At 36.8% G+C, this 21,709-nt stretch overlaps 1 protein-coding gene across 1 annotated transcript in view; it reads right to left on the reverse strand.

Moving 5' to 3' along the window:
- Positions 1 to 21,709, reverse strand: part of NPEPPS (aminopeptidase puromycin sensitive) — a 95,812-nt gene that overhangs the window by 2,629 nt on the left and 71,474 nt on the right. Inside the window, exons 11-22 of the mRNA XM_057714925.1 lie at positions 21,351 to 21,455; positions 20,873 to 20,933; positions 18,573 to 18,682; positions 15,945 to 16,008; positions 13,714 to 13,853; positions 12,104 to 12,238; positions 10,630 to 10,849; positions 5,724 to 5,866; positions 4,918 to 4,974; positions 2,442 to 2,549; positions 1,449 to 1,604; positions 1,130 to 1,177 (exon numbers count right to left, since the gene is read on the reverse strand). Of these exons, the coding sequence (XP_057570908.1) occupies positions 1,130 to 1,177; positions 1,449 to 1,604; positions 2,442 to 2,549; positions 4,918 to 4,974; positions 5,724 to 5,866; positions 10,630 to 10,849; positions 12,104 to 12,238; positions 13,714 to 13,853; positions 15,945 to 16,008; positions 18,573 to 18,682; positions 20,873 to 20,933; positions 21,351 to 21,455 (1,347 nt within the window). The remainder of the gene's footprint in view (positions 1 to 1,129; positions 1,178 to 1,448; positions 1,605 to 2,441; positions 2,550 to 4,917; positions 4,975 to 5,723; positions 5,867 to 10,629; positions 10,850 to 12,103; positions 12,239 to 13,713; positions 13,854 to 15,944; positions 16,009 to 18,572; positions 18,683 to 20,872; positions 20,934 to 21,350; positions 21,456 to 21,709) is intronic.

Below are 21,709 nucleotides of genomic sequence, written 5' to 3' on the forward strand. Positions count from 1 at the left end.
CAGTAAATACTGGTTGAATTAAAGATTAACAAAATCAAGCCCCTGAATCTCTTTCATTACTCCATCTCCTCCAAGCTACTATATCATTTTTGCTTGGAGAGTTAGCTTCCCGACATCTTGTCTTCCCCTTTCCAAACTATGCATTCTCCACGTTGGGGCCAGATTGAAATTTTTATCATACAAACCAGATCAAGTCACTTCTTTGTTTATAAGTCACTCAAGGGCTTCCCATTCTTAGGAAAATTTTAATATGGCCTACAAGGCCCTCCTCTGTCTGGCCTCTACTTACTTTACCAGCCTTAGCTTAGCCACTGCCCTGCCCCTCAAACTAATTATATGTATTTCTCCTTCAGAGTATTTATTACCTTTACAATAAAGTAATTATTTACACAATACAATACACAATGTAAACTAAATGCATCTTATTTCTAACAATGGGTCATAAAGTGAACCAAACATTATAGCTCTCAGAATTTCCAAATTCACACCTGATAACCCCCTTGCTTTCAAGGATGAAGGTGAGACACTTAAAATTAACACTCTGCAATTGAACTTTGCAATGAAAGGCTTAAAGTTAAGATTTTCCTAATCAGTGCAGATTTGTCCTCCAAATGCTGAACTTTACCACTAAACTGATTATAACTCTGTCTAAGGGCTAAGAGGAGAGTTCCTGCGTAGTCATCGTGTCTCATTGTGCATACCAAAGACCTATGAAGGTTATAAGAAAGGGGAAAAGAACTAATATCAAGGACCCACTATGTTCCAGGCCCCCTATGTTACTTAATCTAAATAACAATCTTACCACCTCATTTGATGGATGAGGAGACAGGCTCATAGAGGTTAAAGAACTTGCTTGAAGTCACACAGCTAACAAGGGACAGATCACAGATTTACACCCAGGTCGACTGACTCCAAGTTCCACGTTCTTTCAACCACACTTCAATGCCCTCAGAGATGATTCCAACCCTGAATTCTTCAGGCATTAAAGATACAACCTAACCTGTCTTTCTCCAAGCAAAAACATGGAGACACTAAAGTACAACATTATCCCAACACTCTATGATTACAATTTGGTTAGTGTTTTTACTTACTGGATTGAAAAGTGAAAAGTAAACAGTACTTTCCTTACCTTAACTTCTCCAGCCATTTTATCAACTGCGAATCCCTCAACTGATAGCTGAAAAAACAATGGTTTATAAATAGTAAGTACAACTAAGAGGTTAGGAACAAACTTCTATTTACCATAAAAACAAATCATTCCATTCTTTCCTAATTTCAGTTTATTCTAGAGGGTACAGGATGTGTTATGGAGAAACTAGTAAAGTGAATAACTACTTAAGGAAACTCTTAAACAGCAAAGACCATAACCTGTGGGTCTAGTGATTCATGAATGTCTCTCAATAATATCCAGGATAAGCAAGCTATTCAAAATAAAAATTTTCACCTACCTTTATTAGTCTGGATATTAAGAATCCTCCCTGGTATCGATTATAAAGTTCTTCCCAGTTGTCCTTTATGAACTTCCAAGCAGCCTTCCTTCCATGCTTACTGCCTCCAGCCACTCCACCAATTACTGATACCGTGTCCTGTGGACGTACCTCTTCCTAAAAAAGGAAAGAGAACTAAAAGTCTACCATACCCAGAACATCATCTGTTGCCAGAAAGGGCAAATGTTATTGAGATACCCAAGCAATCCCACTGAAAAGACATACTGTTTTAGGAATAACTGGCACCAGAAGCTTCTAGCCAAGAGGAGAATGTTTTAACCTAAAGATCAACCAAACTGAGAATGAAGCACTGGGATGGGTACAAACGCTGCACAATAGATACCTGCTCTAGGGTAAAGAAAGTAGGCACAGGGAGGTGTCAGATTTCCAGTTTATTTCCTCTCCAAATTATTCTGATTCTCACCACTAGAGGGAGATATAGTGGTTAGTAACAAAAGCTTATTCCAGTTTTCCAAGAAAGAGGAAGCCTTTAGTTTAGGGTTAAGGCAAATCAAGAAAATACTGAATCAAAGACACTTGCTACAGATCAGTGGATAGCAATTTCCTCTAAAAGCAGTTTTTGGACTTCCTAGGTGGTGCACTGGTAAAGAATCCTCCTGCCAATGCAGGGGACACGAGTTCGAGCCCTGCCCTGGGAAGATTCCACATGCCGCGGAGCAACTAAGCCCGTGCGCCACAACTATTGAGCCCATGTGCCGCAACTACTGAAGCCCATGCACCTAGGGCCTGTGCTCCACAAGAGAAGCCACTACAATGAGGAGCCTGTGCACCACAATGAAGAGTAGCCCCCGCTCTCAGCAACTAGAGAAAGCCCATGTGCAGCAACGAAGACCCAACGCAGCCAATAAATAAATTAAATAAATAAATAAATAAATTTTTAAAAAAGTCTCTAAAAAAAATAAATAAATAAAAGCATTTTTCATTGTCACTTACTGAAAGTGCAAACGTGAGGACTTTCTGAATCAATTCAGGTGAAAGAGTAGCCCCAAGGACTCTTTCAATTCGGTTTTTCTCCTCCTGCATATCTGCTTGTTTGTGAAGCTTTAGTGAAAAAATACAGTTAGAGACAATTAACTTCTCCCCCATTAAGGTGAAACTTTTGCTCTACATTCTCACTGGCTAGCAGGATATGAAATTAACAAAAGAATATTTTTCAAGATGTCTGGGCACTAAATTTGTCATGTGCCCCTAGAGTAAGTCACTGGGTGTAAGTGCTGGCTTGTCATCAGTTCTGAGTTCAACATCAAGATCTAAGGGGTCAACCTGTCATGACCAAATTCTTTACTCACTGATGTCTGACTGGTGTTCTGTGTTAGGTGAGCAAAATGACCACCACCAATACCACTTCCACTTAAACATTTCCACTATAATAGTGAAAAACATAAGATGCATTACTGACAGTAGTATTTTAAGAATATCTGATGACATAAACATGCTCTTGATATATTAAGTGAAAGAAGAGAGACAAAGCAAAATGATCCTAAATTTTAAAAACTTTAATGTGAAGGGAAAAAAACCTGAAAACACATCAAAATGTTAACATTAATAATGGTCTCTGATCTGTGGGATTATGCATCATCACATTTTTTAACTGCAAAAGCAGCACATGTGAATGAAGAATATTAAGAAAAGCATAAAGAAAAAATTACTATATTTACATTACCAAATCAGGAATAAGATCATATTATACATACTATATTTGTGGCGTTTTTAGAATTACAGTAAGTTCTATTTTCTTCTTTATACTTTTCTAGTCTCTAAATCTTCCATAGTGAGTATACCAAAATCTTTTTTCATAATTAGAAACAAAATATTATTATATATTTTTTAAAATTAGAACTACAAATGTATATGAGATGCTTCTCTAAGGCAACTTTATAGACTCTCTTGACCTTTTTTCCCCTCTGAAGATTTAACACTGACCAGTGTCTGGAGACCCCATCACAGCTCCCAGTTTCCTCTTCCTTTCCTTTGGACTCTTTTGAGCAGCAGTGTAGTAAAATAGATAGGAGGTCAGAAGACCTGGGTTCTAGTCCCAGTTTTGCCTCTAACTAGCTGTGTGATCTTGACTAAGTCCTTAACCTCTCCGGGTCTCAGTTTCCCATCTGTAAAATGAGCGGGGTGGACAGATGATTTCTAAGGTCCTTTTCAGCTCTAATACTCAAGGTCTGAACCCTAACCCCACCCCCTGGAGCACCTGTTAAAGAAGTCCACTAGTCCACTAGATGGCACCATAACACCACATTTCAAATATACTATGAAAGTTATTTATCCTGCTTCATTATTCCTAAATTACCAACAGAAAACAGTCCTCATCTCTCATCAATTGGTTTCTTTTTCTCTCTCTTTTTTTGTAAGTATAGTTGATTTACAATGTTGCATTATAGTTTCTAGAGTACAGCAAGTGATTCAGTTATACATATATAATAATAGTTTGCATTTGCTAATCCCAAACTCCCAATCCATCCCTCCCAACCTCCCGACTGGTTTATTGAAGAACCCTCATTCTGCCTTCTTCAGAGCTCGTTCTGTAGTAAAGCTGAATCACTGTGAGCTCCCTTGTGTTAGATTTGCAATTCTGATCCACTTGGGATCAGAAAAGTATTCTGATAGGGGTGGAAGTATTAAAGCACATCCCATTCCTATCCTGTTTGTATCCCTAAGTGTGGATCTTTTAATAAATGGGTCTGATAGATGATTTGGGTATTTAGACACATTCTGCACATTTTACTTGATGATAAAAAGCAGAATCAGCTCTCTCCACCTCTGATGCAACCAGATTGTCAGGTTATTTCTTAGACTAATAACTGCATGGACAAGGACTGGAGATAGCACTTGTTCCACAGTATTAGGACTTTCAAACAGATCACTGCCATTATAAGGACATGGAAAGTTTTACCTATATTTTTTCTAAGTCAGAGTTTAATTATATGTCAACCATCCTGGGAAACTACAGAGACTGTGAAAGCAAGAGAATTAATTTCTTGTCCAGTCATAAGAGGCACGGGTATAGACCAAAACCCTGAGATACCTAATTATCTATTCCTTTTCTAAGCACAGAAACAAAGCTTTTGTTTAAAACGGGCAGAACCCCAAGTAAGTTTGCACTAATGGGAAAATTTTTAAGAACTTCTTTTTAATCAAAATTAACATTTCAGTATTAAGATTTAAGATGCATAAATTTGTGAGTTAAAAAAATGAAAAAATTAGATGACTTGACATTTGTATTGGTAGTGCAGATGAACAGTTATTATATATTTTTCTCATAGCTTCCTAATATCTGTATGTCTGCAGTATGCATATCAGCATATATTTCTTTTGCCAGGACTTTTTTTTAACCACTCAAGCTCATACTCTGTGTGTCAATTCAACTTAAAGAGCAGAAAATGGGAGCCCTTTCCAAATTTACCTTCAGCATAATGTCTAAGGTAGTGCCATCACCATGCTTCAAAACAGTCAGATAGACCTACAAGAGAATACAGGAACAAAAAAGAAGGCACCTGATTAAATGTATCTTGTTCCAGGACCTCCCTGCTGGCCAATGCAAGGGACGCGGGTTCGATCCCTGGTCTGGGAAGATCCCACATGCCTCGGAGCAACTAAGCCCATGCATCACAACTAGTGAGCCTGTACTCTAGAGCCCCTGTGCCACAACTACTGAAACCCTCGCGCCTAGAGCTAGTGCTCCACAACAAGAGCAGCCACTGCAATAAGAAGCCCTCGGACCACAATGAAGAGTAGCCCCCATTCACCGCAACGGGTGAAAAGCTCATGCGCACAGCAACGAAGATCCAACACAGCCCCCCCCAAAAAAAGGGATCTTGTTCCAAATATTCTAATGTTAGAACAGACAGAAAGCAAGTCAAAAAAATTGTGTGGATAGTACATAAATACAAATTGTGGCAAGGAGCTAACAGCCCTCATGAGCAATGAGAAAGGTGGACAGCAGGTCATAAGTAACAGCAGAGCCCACCAGTCTCTCAGGTGAATGTGCATGGATAGTCAACCACCTTTTAGTACCCTAGTGCAGACTGAGAAACTTCACACAGGTGAGAAGCTGCCTACAGACCCCCTAAGTGGTGTATATTAAAAAAAAATTAGATGTGATTTGTCGGTCAGTACTTAGGTCATTTCTGGTTACTATTAAATACATTCCACACTACACACAATGATGCAGTCACCTAGAAATCAAGGTACTTTATTATAAAAACCTACCGGACTCCTCAGATCAGCAGAGAGAATTTGTTTCCCTTCCACATGGTCCTTAAACCGACGACGGGCTTCTTCTAATGTTGCCTTATGTCCTGCTTTTCCTAGTTTGCCCAGAACCAAGCCCCTCAGGAGTGCATCTAGATGACCTGATTGAGAAGTAAAACAGATACAGAACTACTTAAAAAGCTTATTTTTACAAATATGCCACCTGGATATCTTATAATTGTATTATACCATGTCTACAATCTTGAACAAACAAAATCAGTTACCTTAGTACTTGAGAGAACATGATTTAAATTTATCAAATAAGAATGAAATTAAGTGCTTAACACACTAGACAAACAAATATGCTAACTCTGTCTATAGTTACAATGCCAACTGGATTTACTAAATGTTCACTCCCTCTAGGTAATTACACTAACAAGAACTATAAGTGAGAAGAACAGACTTAGATCATGCAGTTTTGACCCAAGATTTAGAGAAAGGTCACGTACAGAACTAGTCTGCTGGGTATATTAAACTGAAATCTTAGATTTTTAAAATCAAAATCTGATGGATTACTTCAATGATATGCAGATGGCCAATAAGCACATGAAGCCAATATCACTGGCCATTATTAGGGAAATGCAAATCAAAACCACAATGAGATACCACTTCACACCAGTTAGGATGGCCAGAGTAAAAGACAGGTGATAGCAAGTGCTGGCAAGGACAGGGAGAAATTAGAATGCTCATCCATTGCTGGTAGGATTGTAAAATGGTGACGCCACTTTCAAAAACAGTCCAGCAATCCCTCAAAAGGTTAAACACAGAGTTACTGTATGACCCAGCAATTCCACTCTTGGGTGTACACCCAAGAGAAATGAAAGTATCTGTCTACATGAAAACTTGTATACAAATGTCCATAACAGCATTCATAATAGTCAAAAAGTAGAAACAATCCAAACATACAAAACTGATGAATGAACAAAGAAAATGAGGTATATCCATACAATACAACGGAATGCTATTTGACTATAAGAAGGAATGAAGTACTGATACACGCTGCAACATGGATGAACCTTGAAAACATACTAAATGAAAGCAGTCAAATATTAAAGGCCACACAAGGTACGGTTCCATTTATATGAAATACCAGAACAGGCAAATCCATGAGACGAAAAGCAGATTAGTGGTTGCCTGGGACTGGGTTGCCAGGGACTGCCAATGGGTATGGAGTTTCTTTTGAGGGTAAAGACATTTTTCTGGAACTAGATAGTGCTTGTGGTTGTACATTGTGAAAAAAGACTGAATTATATATTTTTAAAAAGTGCATTTTATGGTATACTGATTACATCTTTAAAAAAAAAAAAAAGGATGGGACTTCCCTGGTGACACAGTGATTAAGAATATGCCTGCCAATGCAGGGGACAGAGGTTTGAGCCCTGGTCCAGGAAGATCCCACATGTCGTGGAGCAACTAAGCCCACAAGCCACAACTACTGAGCCCATGTGCCACAACTACTGAAGCCCGTGCGCCTAAAGCCCGTGCGCCTAGAGCCCGTGCTCTGCAACAAGAGAAGCCACTGCAATGAGAGGCCCGCACACCACAATGAAGAGTAGCCCCTGCTCTCCGCAACTAGAGAAAGCCCACATGCAGCAATGAAGACCCAACACAGACAATAAAGAAAGAGAGAGAGAAAGAAAGAGAAGAAAGGAAGGAAGGAAGGAAGGAAGGAAGGAAGGAAGGAAAGAAAGAAAGAGAAAGAAAGAAAGAAAGAAAGAAAGAAAGAAAGAAAGAAAGAAAGAAAGAAAGAAAGAAAGAAAGAAAGAAAGAAAGAAAGAAAGAAAAGAAAAGAAAGAGAAAGAAAGAAAGAAAGAAAGAAAGAAAGAAAGAAAGAAAGAAAGAAAGAAAGAAAGAAAAAGTTAACACTAGCACACAAACTAATGAATTGCAACAGCACAATGGACAAATAAACTGTGGTATATTCATACAGTGAAATACCACTCAGAAATAAAAAGGAATGAACAACCTAGATGTATCTCTAGAACATTATACTGAGTGAGAGAAGCCAGATAAAAGAGCAGGATATATATTATGATTCCATTTATATAAAGTTCTAGAAGAGACCATATTAATACAGGGTGAAGGAAGTCAGAATAGTGTTTGCCTGCGGGGGGGCAGGCGGGTAGCATGGCAGGGACTGACTGGGAAGTGGCCTGAGAGCAACCTCCTGTGCTGATGGAAATGTTGTATGCATCTGTCAAGTCACTGAACTGAACATGTGCATTTTGCCATGTTTAAATCATAATGCCATAAAAAATAAGTTTCAGAAAACCATAAGAAATCAACAGATAACACAACTAGACATTAGTGGATTCTTATAAGAACCAATTTATAATTCTGGTGCTGATTTGCTGTGTTGATATAGGCAATATTTTTATTATCTTGCTTATGTTTGATTCTTCCATCTGTAAAGTTGGGAAACTAAAGGCACTCTCCCTATTTCAAAAGGTGGTTTTGTGCCCCCAAAGTTTCACATATCATCATCATGAAAGAAAAGTGCAACATCCACCAATTTACCTGCATCTGTGTCCATATACTTCCTGTCTTGTTTCTGTAGATCTGCTGCGTTCCTACCTAAAGCCAACTCCTCCACTTGTGCAGTGGATCCCGACTCCTCTCGATTATTCAGCTATCACTCCAGCAATAACCTCTCTTTCATATCATGAATTTTTCTATTACTGCATCATTTTCATCACATCAGCACAAAAACATATTATAAAATCTCCCACCTTAAAAAAAAATTCCTCCTTGACCCCATATCTCTCTCCAGACTATCCCCTTTTATCAATTCCTCTTTTTGGCAAAACTCCCTTAAAAAGCTGTCTAAAAGGGACTTCCTAGGTGGCGCAGTGGGTAAGAATCCGCCTGCCAATGCAGGGGACACGGGTTCAAGCCCTGCCCTAGGAAGATACCACATGCCGCGGAGCAACTAAGCCCGTGTGCCACAACTATTGAGTCTGCTCTCTAGAGCCCGTCAGCCACAACTATTGAGCCCATGTACCACAACTATTGAGCCCATGTACCACAACTACTGAAGCCCATGCGCCTAGAGCCCATGCTCTGCAACAAGAGAGGCCACTGCAATGAGAAGCCCGCGCACCACAACAAAGAGTAGCCCCCGCTCTGTGCAACAAGAGGAAGCCCGTGTGCAGCAACCAAGACCCAACAAAGCCAATAAAATAAATAAATACATAAATAAATAAATTTTTAAAAAAAGGCTGTCTAAAAGTGCTGTCTTCTTTTCCTCTCCTCCCATTCCAGTGTTGTTCACCACCATGCAATAGAACTTGGCCAACGCAATCATCGGTTTTGCCTGACTTAGAGCAGCATTTGTCACAGATGATCACTTCTCCCTCTCTTCTTTAAGCCTTCTGGGACACTCCTCTTCCTCTTGACTCTTCTACCTCACTGGCCAATCTCCCTTGCTGATTCCTCCTCTCCTACCCAATCTCTAAATCCTGGACTGCCGTAGGACCCAGTCCTCACACCTCTTTTCTCCACCTACACTGAAGCCCTAAGTGATCTCATCCTATCTTATGGCTGTAAACAGCATCTATGCACTAAATGTATTTATTCAGCCAGGACCTCTAAGCATGGTACTCTAAAAGGACCTCAAATTTAACATGTCCAAAACCAAACTCCTGATTCCGCCTTGCACCCAAATCTGCTTCTACATCAGTCTTCCGCATCCCTGTATATGGTAACTTCACTCTTTTAGTTCTTCAGGAAAAAGGTTGATGACCCCCCTCTTTCTTTCCACCACAGTCAGGCCACCACCAGGTATTTTCAGTTTTACCTTCAAAACATACTCAGAATTTACTACCTATAAGTGCCAGCTGCAACCAACACCTAACTGGATTACTGAAATAGCTTTCTAAGTTGTCTCCCTGCTTCCTTTTTTGCCTCCCCCACTACAGTCTGTTCTTCACACAGCTGAGTAAATCAAGTCATGTTCCTCTGCTTCAAACTCTCAAATGTGTTTCTCATACCATTAAACGTGAACGTTTCACGGGTCCTATAGGAGCTGATCTGCTTCCAACCTCCTCTCTCCCTCATTTACTCTGTCCTGACTTGCTGCAACCTAAAATATTATCTATTGAACTGTTTGCTGTGTCTTCCACTAGAATGTAAGCCACACAGGGCAATTTTTTGTTCACCGTTATACCACCAGCTCCTAGAATAGTACCTGGCACTTACTGGATGCATAATATTCGTTGAATCAATGAAGGAAAGACACAGAGCTCCAGATAACTGTTACTATTGTTCTTATTGCAAAAGACTCCCAGAACAAGAAGGGCAGGAGGAAATACCACCTTCAGTTATTTGCATATGGTAGAAAATAAATACCATAATTATATTTAATCACTATTCTCAACATTTAAATGACAGTAAAAGAATGCATACATGATTACAGAAATAAAGAGGAGAGAACACATGCAGAAAGCAAATACTCCTTTAATTCAGAAAACTGGCCCCTGTGTCTCTCAACATCTTTTCAAATTGTACATAAGGTGCCTGGTATTTATGGTAATAATAAATAAAATAATTCAAAATTCCCTTTAGCTTTTCCTTACTAAAAATGGGCCTTTGGAACTCTTTGTAAAAGACTTTTATTTCCACCATTTGCTCTGTGCATAAATCATATTTAGCAAAGAATACACACAGCCACCACTGTTTTTATGTTGGTTACCCATTTAACCTCACCAGGAGGCTTAAAAGTCCTAAGTCTTAATTTCTAGTCAGCTGAATACATAGTAACATCCAGCAGATACAAAGATGATGCTACTGTTATTGTTAACCACAGCTGAGTTAAAAAAAGGACCAATTTCTGATCAATTCTTTCCCCATTCAGTACATCCATTACCTTCTCCAGGTTTGGGATCCCAGCCCAGTCTCTCCCCTATAGGTGAAAAGACATCTTTCACAAACTCCTGGATTTCCTCATAGAAGTCTGTGTGGGACAAGAGAGTTGAGAGAATCCCCAGGTTACAGCTCAGGTCGCTCCATACAGTATAATTGGGCTCATTCACAAAAGCCTCCATGACTTTTAGAACCTCTACAGTGCTAATGATTCCAGCTCGAGCCTGGGACAGGAAAAAACATAAATTAATCTAGTCTTCAAACAAAAACAAGACAAAAAAACAAGCATGCATTTTTTTGGCATTATCTTCTGCTAGTCAGTCATCCCTTAAGTAAGAGACTAGACTACATAAGCTCAGAACACTATAGAATTTTGTAAAATAAAAACTGTATTATGACAATATTCCTTACTTTTTTGCTATTTATAAAAGAGCCACTTAAAAAAAATGCTAAACTTCCACCAATTTAGAAAGAACAAAAAAGAAAGAAAGAAAACAGTTAACTTCCTATTTCTATTCAGTTTCTGAGGTCTTAGCATTGTTTTTATTTTGAAAATTTTCATACTTTCAGAAAAGTTGCAAAAACAGTTAGGGCTATGGTTTTTGACAGAGGCGCTTTCAAAACTGGACCTGTGAACTGTGTCAACGTCAGCCTGTCCTTTACTCACTTCTAAAAGAAGGCAAACTGGAAGGCACTACAAATTCAGTCCTTTCAGAATTAACTAACAGAGTTAGGAAAAAGAACTTCTGTTACAGCAGCCAACTGCACAAACACACCACTCTCCTGGGACAGGTCTCTCTCAGCAATGAAATCAGCAGATGTGAGGTTTTGTGCATCAATGCTAATCTGTGTTTATACAAAGGAGGAATCCAAAACCAGTTACTGCAGAGGGGAATGAAAATTTCAAGTCCAATTAAAGGATCACTAGGAGGGATCTGGCAATTTTATCACAAAGACATCTAGAAATTATCTAACCTATGTTTTGAAGTCATAAAGATAATGCTATTAGTTGCTCCTTTAAATTTTTTCTGGAATGAAGCTAAATATAAATATAATTCTAAAAGCTAATGGGCTATTATAATTTGAAGAGTAATGGAATGTTAAAAAATTCTAGACGTTTCCAGCAAAGTATAACCACTATTTTAGAAAAATATAAATCACTCTGAATTAATTATTATAAAAAACCACATCAGTAGAGAAATTTCTTCAAGGTTCATATCTATGTCTACTGAAAAGAATTTTTGCCTTACAAAGGATAGTTTAAGTATAGTTGCAAAAAACTGGCTTAGGAGTCATAAAATGAGATCTGTTTCTGGTAAGTTATATAGGTTCAATCTTGTCATGTTAATTAATAATTAGTCCTAAAGGCATTCAGCCTTCAGGAAGAACTATATTCTTCTAATTATGTTTCAGTCAGACACTCCAAGAAAAACAAAATCCTTTAATCAACAAAATCCATCATACTAGTTGAGGCTCACCAAGGAGAAGAGGTCATTCTGTAATCCAAGTCGATCCACAGGGGGCAGAGAAAGGTCACGAATGCCTGGTAATAAACTTTCCAGCATGGCTGAGCTGTATTGGGTCCGATAAAACCCAACTGTTCCCAGGTTTAACTGAAAAGATATCCAACAGGTATTATTAAGCACTTGCATTTATTTTTTAAATCAGTTTTTTGCAGGTATGAAAGAAGTTCTAGTTTTAATATATCTGGATGAAAAACAACAAAGATCATTTATGCTAACAGGGATTAAAATGAAATAATATATAAAGATAGTAATCAGTTGTCAAAGATAAATACAGAGGCAAAAGAAAACAGAAACTTGACACAGTGGGAGCCAAAGTGAGCGACAATGGAAAGAACATGGCTGAAAGGGGGGAATAATGTGGCTAAGTTTCTATTTCTAATTTCAGTGGATAGTTTTCAGTTTACAGAAAATATTTAGTACATATAAAAGCACTTGGACAATAAAATCTCTCAGCAAGAAGAAACCTTTTTAAACACTGAGCCCAGAGCCTCAACAGAATAACAACTGTCAGGTCCCATATTTTAAAGAATTAAGAATTATATGGACTTAAAAGTCAATTTCGTATGATTTTTGGAGTGAGGTAATCATTTACTAGAATTATTTTCTATAGGCTATTTGCCAACAGTAAAAAAATATTTCTGATAATATTTATATGTAAAATATTTTAATGATAAAATGACAGTATAACATATAAATATTTTACTATTTATGTATATTTAAAAATCACTTCACATTTCTAATACAGTAATTATTTTATTGATTCCCTTTATCTTTTACTATAGGAATAACACCTTTACCTAATTACAATCATAGTGTACTTTTTTCGTATAAGAAGTATTTCATATTGCTACATATGTTCCAGATTATCATTTCAAATGGTAATATAATATTCCACTGAGTATATTATAAAACTATATTAAAAAAATTAAAACAGAGGGTGAAATCGTTCTGTAAGCACAAAGCCTGAGACAATGTATAATTCCTATTAGGAACATATAATAGGGAGAAAAGTTTGTAGTAGATACTTTCATTATGAAAGGTAGAGTACAGAATAATGAAAAATAATACTTACTGACTCTTACCTTTGTGAAACGGCTTTAAAACACCAGCAAAAAGGAATTTCAAATTTCAGTGACACAAACTGATTATCATATGTCTGGTCTCACTTGATTATAGTTGTACATGCATGATGACAACACATCATTGAAGTTAACATGTCATTACAATGACAGGGCAGTTTGAAGTTGCAAGACTACAAATGTTTTGGTTAATATGACTTTATGCATAGACCACTATTTTTTTTCCTGTTTAATCCTATCCCTTTGTAACTGCTTATTGACCACTCCCTTATCTGACATAAAGGCAAATATCTAGACAGTACTATTTGAAAACGGGCCCTAAATTCCACACAAGAAAGTTTAGAAGTGTTTTTTTTTTCTTTGCAAGTCCTAGTCCAAAATGAAGCAGTAGACTTTAAAGCCAGCCATAAAATGCATAAAGGAAATGAAAGAAATACATCAATTTAGGTAAGATAAAAATGGCCAAGCCATTTCTGGACTCACCTTCACCCACTGGTCTGGTTTGACATCTTTTAAAACCACATTCATCTCTGGCTTGTCCATCAGAATCTTCATTTTAGCATGGTTGGAATCTTCACTAGTAGAGATTGTGATAGGAACCATCCACTGGGGACAGTCTTCTCCTTAAGCAAGAGAAAAACAAATAGAAAACTTGAAAAATAATTTCTCACTGGAAGAAATGGAAGGTAAGGTAGAGAGAGGATTGGTGTCCCTGTCCCATGCATGGGCTTAAATCCAACTGTTAAGCCAACAGCTCATTTTTAATGGTATGTGAGCTCTTCCAGGTAACCTGAATAATAATAAGGAAGAGAGAATGTACTAATGAAATCACAATACCCTATAAAAAAGAGAACACTATATTTACTTGTAGAATCACAAATACAACAATTTAAATTTAATTGTTGTTTTTCTCTTTTCACAGCAATAGAGATAATGATTTTACTGATAGGACATTTCAAGTGGGTTAAAGCTCTCACATAGTACTTAAAAACATATTCTAAGGTTCAGGGACTTCCCTGGTGGCGCAGGTTAAGAATCTGCCTGCCAATGCAGGGGACACAGGTTCGAGCCCTGGTCTGGGAGGATCTTACATGCAGAGCAACTAAGCCTGTGCGCCACAACTACTGAAGTCTGCACACCCTAGAGCCCATGCTGCAACAACAAGAGAAGCCACTGCAGTGAGAAGACCCTGCACATCAACGAAGAGTAGCCCCCACTGGCCACAACTAGAGAAAGCCCGCGTGCAGCAACGAAGACCCAACGCAGCCAATAACTAACTAACTAACTAATTCTAAGGTGCAGTCCTTAACAGGTATATACACTGATGAGACACTGAAGAGTTGATTTTATTTCTACAATAGACAGGATACACCTTGGAAGCTGCTGGATTCCAACACTGAGGAGTCATATCTAAAAGCCAATGCTTTTGTAAGGCAAATACATACACTTTCTTAGGTATTTAATAGACAGCAAAATAGATTTTGCATTAAGATGCCAAACAAAAGAGAGTCACTGCCCAATAAATTAATGGAACTATCTTAAGTTATACAGCTTTATGCTATCGGGCTAAACCACAAGTGAAAATTCCCTCCTGACACTGGGATAATTCAGGTTTTAATACTGCCTAGAGGGGTCACAGAGTATTAGAAAAACCTGCAAAACCTGTCAGTCCTACAATGCAGACTGCAGGTATATACAGAAAACAGCAACTGTGACACTATTTATTTAGGTAATAAACCTGTCACCTGAGTTAGGCATATTTGTTAAAAGAGTAATTCTCAATGCTAAGGAAGGCTAAGGGTTGAAGGCTGTACCTCTTAACCCTAGTAAAGTGCATCATCATTTGGTGAGTGGAACATGAAAAGGCACTGGTGATTCTGATACACCCCTCCCCCTGTTGAGAATCATTATTTTATTTTAAAAAACACTTTACTTCTTGGTTTTTTCAATTCATCTTTAATTCCCTGGGTAAAAGAGTCTAATGTCATGTAGAAATATTTGAAAAGGCAGAGCTGAGTGGTAGTTAAGGGTATAAACTTAAGGATTATAAACTTATATAATCCAACTATTTTGTTTGAATTCCTACTCTTTGACTTATTATATAGGTGATCTTGCACAATTTAACTTACCAAGCTATGTCTCAGCTCCCTCATTTGTAACACAGAAATAATATGACCTAATAGGGTTGCTGAGAGTATAAAATAAGGGTCAGTTACAGTGTTTAGCACAAGAACTGGTACATAATAAATATAAATAATCATTGAGCTTTATTTATTTGCCTAGTTACTTAATATGCCCAAGAATTAAAAAAAAAAAAGCTACTATGTATACACTTGGCACACAAGTATACCAAACGTACTTAGTATTCAAGTGCACAAGACTTAGTACATAAATGCATACCAAATCTTCTTTTAGGGATTAAGGCTAGAGACATCACTTCTTGAGTGTTCCTATCCCTCTTCATTCATTAGAGTCTCCAGTAACACACAGAGACATGGAATTTCAAAAATCTAAGAATATGACAATATTACAAATACCCCATGAATCTCCTTTTTTGATTTCCTAGATTTCATTTTTATTCTATTACCGTTTCCTTGTTTCTATTTAATTCTATTAAAAATATTTTTAAATGGGTAATTATTTCTTATTAATTGGAACACTACTGGTGGTATCCAAATTCACTGATCAGCTCCCATTTACAGCCTTTTGCTTACCAACATATGGTCCACTAGCACAGAACTTTCTTTGGGACAATCTCAGTAATCTGTCATCTTCTACCTAAAGAAGCAAAACAAAACAAAAAGGGTGTAGTAGCATCAACACTTTTTTTTGGAGGGGACAACATTTCTGTGACAAAGTGGAGGTGAAACCAGTATAGCCAAATGGCTCCTGAATACACAAAATGCAATGGTGGTAAAGATGATGATACTACAGAATAGCAGAAAAGTCACTATTTCTCGTTAAGGCCTCAAAATAAAAATGTTCTAAAAATAAAAGGCCAGGTTCTATGTATTATTGCACATGAGAAGAGATACACCCAGATGAGAACTTCAAAGTATTAAAGTTTTCAAAAGGGATATATAGTTATCCTTTATGCAGGAAAGTTATGTCTTTAGTCTTGCCACTTCCAAAAAGTGGCAACATTCAATCAGCATGTGGACTCAATATTCAGAATTCAAAGTCATTTTTAGAATGACTAACAAACATGAAAAACAGCACACACCCTGTTTCAAAGGATGAGCTTTGCAATGAAACACACAAAAAAGTTGGGGGAAGGGACTGCAAAAAACTAGAAAGCCAGAGGCAAAAAAGGCAAGTACATATTTTTTAAAAAAAAATACTTCAACAATACGCAATTTTTGTTTTAGTTATCATTTGTTACTATGCCCTAGAACATTTTAATGCAAGATATAACAGATTTAAGATCATGTAAATTGAACATAAAATTGGGTCACTGACCTTTACAAAGGAATAAACTGACTACAAGAGACAGAATTGAAAGACTAAAAAATCTGAGTGAGGAAGCAATGGCCACTTTGATGCCATAAAGAAACTACTAATGAACTTAAATACTGATATCATCACAGATTAGTTATGTATCACATAGATTTCTTTGAAAAAGTTATTAGCTGACTTTTAAATTGACTCAGAAATAAAGCAAAAACATTTAAATTTAGGGAATATAAAGTGAGACATCATAATCAAGATGTTGCAGAACTCTCCTATTTGTAGAAGAACTGAGCCATAGACAGGCTTTTATTATAATATAAAATGGAGGATGAGTTTGGCTATGTTTGTAGACAAAAAAAGTGCAAAAAAAGTAAGATCCTGAAAGTAGCTTTATGGAAAAGTTCACTGAGTCTCAATAACATTTGGGAGGAAGTAGGATATTAGTGTCCTCTCTTCTGATAAACTATTATGCTCTCAAAAGTATGCTCTACTTTAAAAAAAAAAAAAGTATGCTCTACCTAAAAAAATTATGGCCTTAGTTTGCTTTATGTGTAATCATTAAATAGTTTAATAGTTTTGAGATACTGATAGTTTTTGAGGGATAAAATCCCCGGAAGTGAAAGCAACAATCATCTTTTGTATGTTATTCTTCAAACAGTCACGTAAAATGAAAACCACTTGTCCATCTACATAGAGTGTCAATGTCAAGTCTGATCAGTCATCTCCTATAACAGACTAGTCCAAAGTGGAGAAAGATGACTAGAAAGAAACAGAATGGTCACAATGATAGCTCACTAAAGTTTAGATATCCGTTCCCACCAAATATGATTGTGGTCCCTAAACTGCCTTTTCAAATGCTTGTAGCCAATCTAACTGAGAGGTCCTCCAATGTGTATATACTTTATTATAAAATACAATCATGTTTAAGATTAAGATATGGCTCTAAAAGGTTAACTTGCAAGCACTGTAACATACCATGTAAATTTGGGTACATTCTGAGAGTATAGGGCTGGTTTAAATGTCACCTAGAATTCTTAAAGTACAGAAAAGCAAGTTTACTAACTTAAATTAGATTGCCACTTTGAGCCTTTATAAAATATTAGCTTCACAGACAATGCAGAACCACAAGGACAAACACACACCAAAAAAAAAAAAAAAAAGCTATGACTCTTCCTCCCTAAAAATGAACAGAATTAATTCTCTATGCCGCTTATAAAAATATGGCAAAGAAATTTAAGAGAATTATTTCATAATCTCATACAATTAAACTAAGTTAAGACAAACTTTCTGGTATGCACTACAGGTTGATGTGTAATTCTCAGTCCTGTTGGAGGACAACTCACTTTGAACTACACCTGTCTGAATTCAGATAACAGTTCAACTAATATGAGTACAATTCTAATCAAAATCACACTGCCATCCAACATTAAAAACTAATTTTAAAGAATGATATTATAAACCAGTGTTGAATTTTACCAAATCTTTTTATGCATCTAGTGAGGTGATTATGTGCTTCTTCTAATTTGATTCTGTTAATGTGATGATTATGAGTCAATACGCTGACTGTTTTTAGTATTAAACCAAACTTGCATTCTCAGAATAAACCTCATTTTGTGGTTTTAGAATTGTATCAAGAAAGTTACAGTGTTTTCCTTTTTCCTTGGGGACAGTACCATAAGAGTGTATAATTTTAAACACGGGTGTGTGTGTGTGTGTGTGTGTGTGTGCGCAAATTATTTGGTACAGAGATAATAAATCACTGAGAAAAAAGTATAAGGGCTGGTTTATATCTTACCTAGAATACTTAAAGGACAGAAAAGCAATTTGGTAACAATGGATGAATTTTATTTAATACAGTATCAGACAAATTGAAGGACTTTTTATAAGTTTACCTGTTCCGCTTCCACATAAATGAGAGGGAATCCCATTTGTTTGGTCCAGGTATTCATCACAGCTGCTATAGGTTTACCACTAGCATTTTCTAAACTTTCCCAGAGATCCTCTATAAGATAAATACAAACAATGAAAATCTAAAGTGTTTACATTTTTATTTTCCTAAACAAACCAGAAATTTTATATAACTCTTGATACTGCATCACTGACCAATTTTGTGGTTCTTTCAGGTTCAGGAAACAGTGAGCCAAATTAACATCCCCCTTGCCTTACTATTAAGTGAACTATATGGTCTTATATTCTAAGATGTTCTTAATTGTTCCAAATTATTAAAAAATTACAAATTATAAACAAAAGACAAACAGGTGAGTTCAAACAAGAAGAAATAGAAACAAATGGAAACATATTCAAGATCACTACCAAACAATCATCCACAAACTTAAAACCATTATATGCATTCAATTAACAGAAGTTAAAAAATACTCAATGCTGATGAGGTTGAAGTAAAACCCATATATGTTCAAACAACTCTGGTGGTAGAATAAGCAAAACAACAATACAAATGTGGTACACACTGTAACAGGAGCATCAACAGAGAAAAAGCACTTAAAGAAAAATTCAAAGAATAAAGGCTTTCACAAGAGGTAACTTTTGGTCTGCATCTTGAAGAGGAGTTGTTCTTGAAGAGGGGAAAAAAAGGGCATTCCAAGTAGACAGAATACTTGTACAAAGAGGAAAATATAGGGGAATTCCCTGGCAGTCCAGTGGTTAGGACACTGCACTTTCACTGCCGTGGGCCTTGGTTCAATCCCTTGTCGGGGAACTAAGATCCCACAACTCATCTGGCACGGCAGGGGGGAAAAAAAAAGGAAAGTATAAGACAGAAAATATCAGTAACAGCAATATGTTCAATAAGCTGAAGACAGACATGTGTGGGAGTAACAGGCGATGAGGCTAAATAAGTAGGCAGGGGCTGAACGTTCAAGACTGTATGGCTTACAAAGAAGTACAGACTTTTATCGTGAAAGGAATGTGGCATCTCAAGTGTATTTAATCAGTAGGGTGATGCAATTAGATATTCACTTTAGAAAGATAACCCTAGCTAGCCTCAGAGTGACAGATGAAACTGAAGAGAGTGGGATGAGGCAAGCAGTGAGTTAGTAAGCAACTGAAGAATTCCAGTGGAGAGATCAAGAAGGCATAAATTAAGGGAGGGGCAGACAGAGCAGACAGAGAGCACTAGAACTGCTACAAGAGGATAAAAACCATGGATGGTAACTGGAATGTATTTGAACTGCCAATTGTCTTTCACAAGTAACAAAAACAAACCAAAAAGTTACATGGTACACCGTGTACCAGTTACACTTTGGTAGGCTAAAGTATGGCCCATGAACTCTAGCACTGGCTTCACCTGGGAGCGTGTTAGAATATGTGGACTCTCGGGCCCCACCCCAAACCTACTGAATTAGAAACATTTTAATAGACCTCAGGTGATTGTACATTACAATTTAAGAAGCACAAAATTCTTTCCTTGTGTATTATATATATGCATGCCAAAGTCTCATAAAACTTGAAAGAATACATTTTTCTGTAGCCCTGCTTTAAGAAAAGCCTCTCTAGTTTGTAAGATGGAAATTTACAAGGGGTGGGAAAAGGAGTCAAGGTTACATCATATGAAGAGAGAGGTAGATATTATATTTTTAATGACAGGTCACAGACCTCGGGAACAGCCATGGCCAGGCCTCTCTGAACTTTTATCATTCTATTAAATATTAATGACATTACACGAATTTTGTTTTTTAAATTATTTTTGTTCACTAAGGAACTCAGCTTCATATTCAATCAACTACTACACCTTTATTCTTCCTTTTGACTCTAATATCTAATAAATTATAGACCATCATAAAACCTTTAAGAATTTACTTCATTGAAAATCTGTAGTTCCACTAGTTCACTCCTACAAGCAGTAATTTGCAGCTATTTTAATGGCCAATGGTCAATTAAGGGCAACAAAACCCACAAATCACCAAAAAGAACAAGCTCTGGTAAAGTAAAAAGAACTTTTCAGACTCTTTAAAGTGGCAAAACATTGAGCTGTGGAAAGCAGACTACTGGAGGATGACCAAAAGGATAATAGGTCCTGATTGTTGATCCATGAAAAAACACATCTTCAAATAAGTCGACTCTACTTCCTATCCATCACATGGAAAATTAAGTGTTTAGAAAAAATAAAATGTCACACTCTGGATAGTGTGCCAACACTTTCTCTCCATTACTATCTGAAGCTATTAAAGATTACCTGTGGCAGCATTCTTTTGTTGAAACTTGGTTAAATACATGTTCATTCCTTTCTTAAAGTCCTGAGAAGACACAATTTTTGAAATCCAGGAGAGTCAAAACTCAGAATTATGGCATATTTTGAGTATACAGTATTCAAAAACTAATTTACTCAAATTACTTGTGTTAGATTTACTAAAAAATATATATCCCTCTAATGTCAACTGCATTTTGTTTAAAAAAGCATACCTTTTGCCTTCTACTTTGCTTTTTGTTTTATACCAGATTTCCACCAACCCCCAAAACATATTTGCAACATCATTCATCTAAGAGACCAAAATGGTCAACATAAAAATAAAGACACACCAGAGTAATATCCTTATAGATTCTAGAAAAATTACTTAAGAACTTAACCTAAATAAAATCAAACTTTTTTTTTCATGCAAAACTCTATGGTTTCACCATAAAAGAATGGAAGATTTTTTAAATTGCTTTTTTACCTTATCCCCAATGTAATCATGTAGCATTCGGATGACAGATGCACCTTTGCTATATGATATAGCGTCAAATATCTCATCAACTTCAGAAGGATGGCCCACACTGACCTGGCAGACAGTGTGATTCAAGGTTATGACAGGAAGCAGACAGCCTTTAATACTGAATTACATAAAAAGCTTTCTAGGAAAACCCTTCTAACTCATAAGATACTTTTTGCCTTTAGATGACTCATAATGTATAATTGTTTAAAAGGGTGTAATAATTAACAAAATAGAATATGTAACACAATCTCCATCATATCTTAGGACCTGGGTTCCAGTCCTGGCACTGCTTTGCTGGGAGGCAAGTCACTATGGATCTC

Source organism: Hippopotamus amphibius, chromosome 17, assembly GCF_030028045.1.
Source record: "Hippopotamus amphibius kiboko isolate mHipAmp2 chromosome 17, mHipAmp2.hap2, whole genome shotgun sequence".
NCBI lineage: Eukaryota > Metazoa > Chordata > Mammalia > Artiodactyla > Hippopotamidae > Hippopotamus > Hippopotamus amphibius.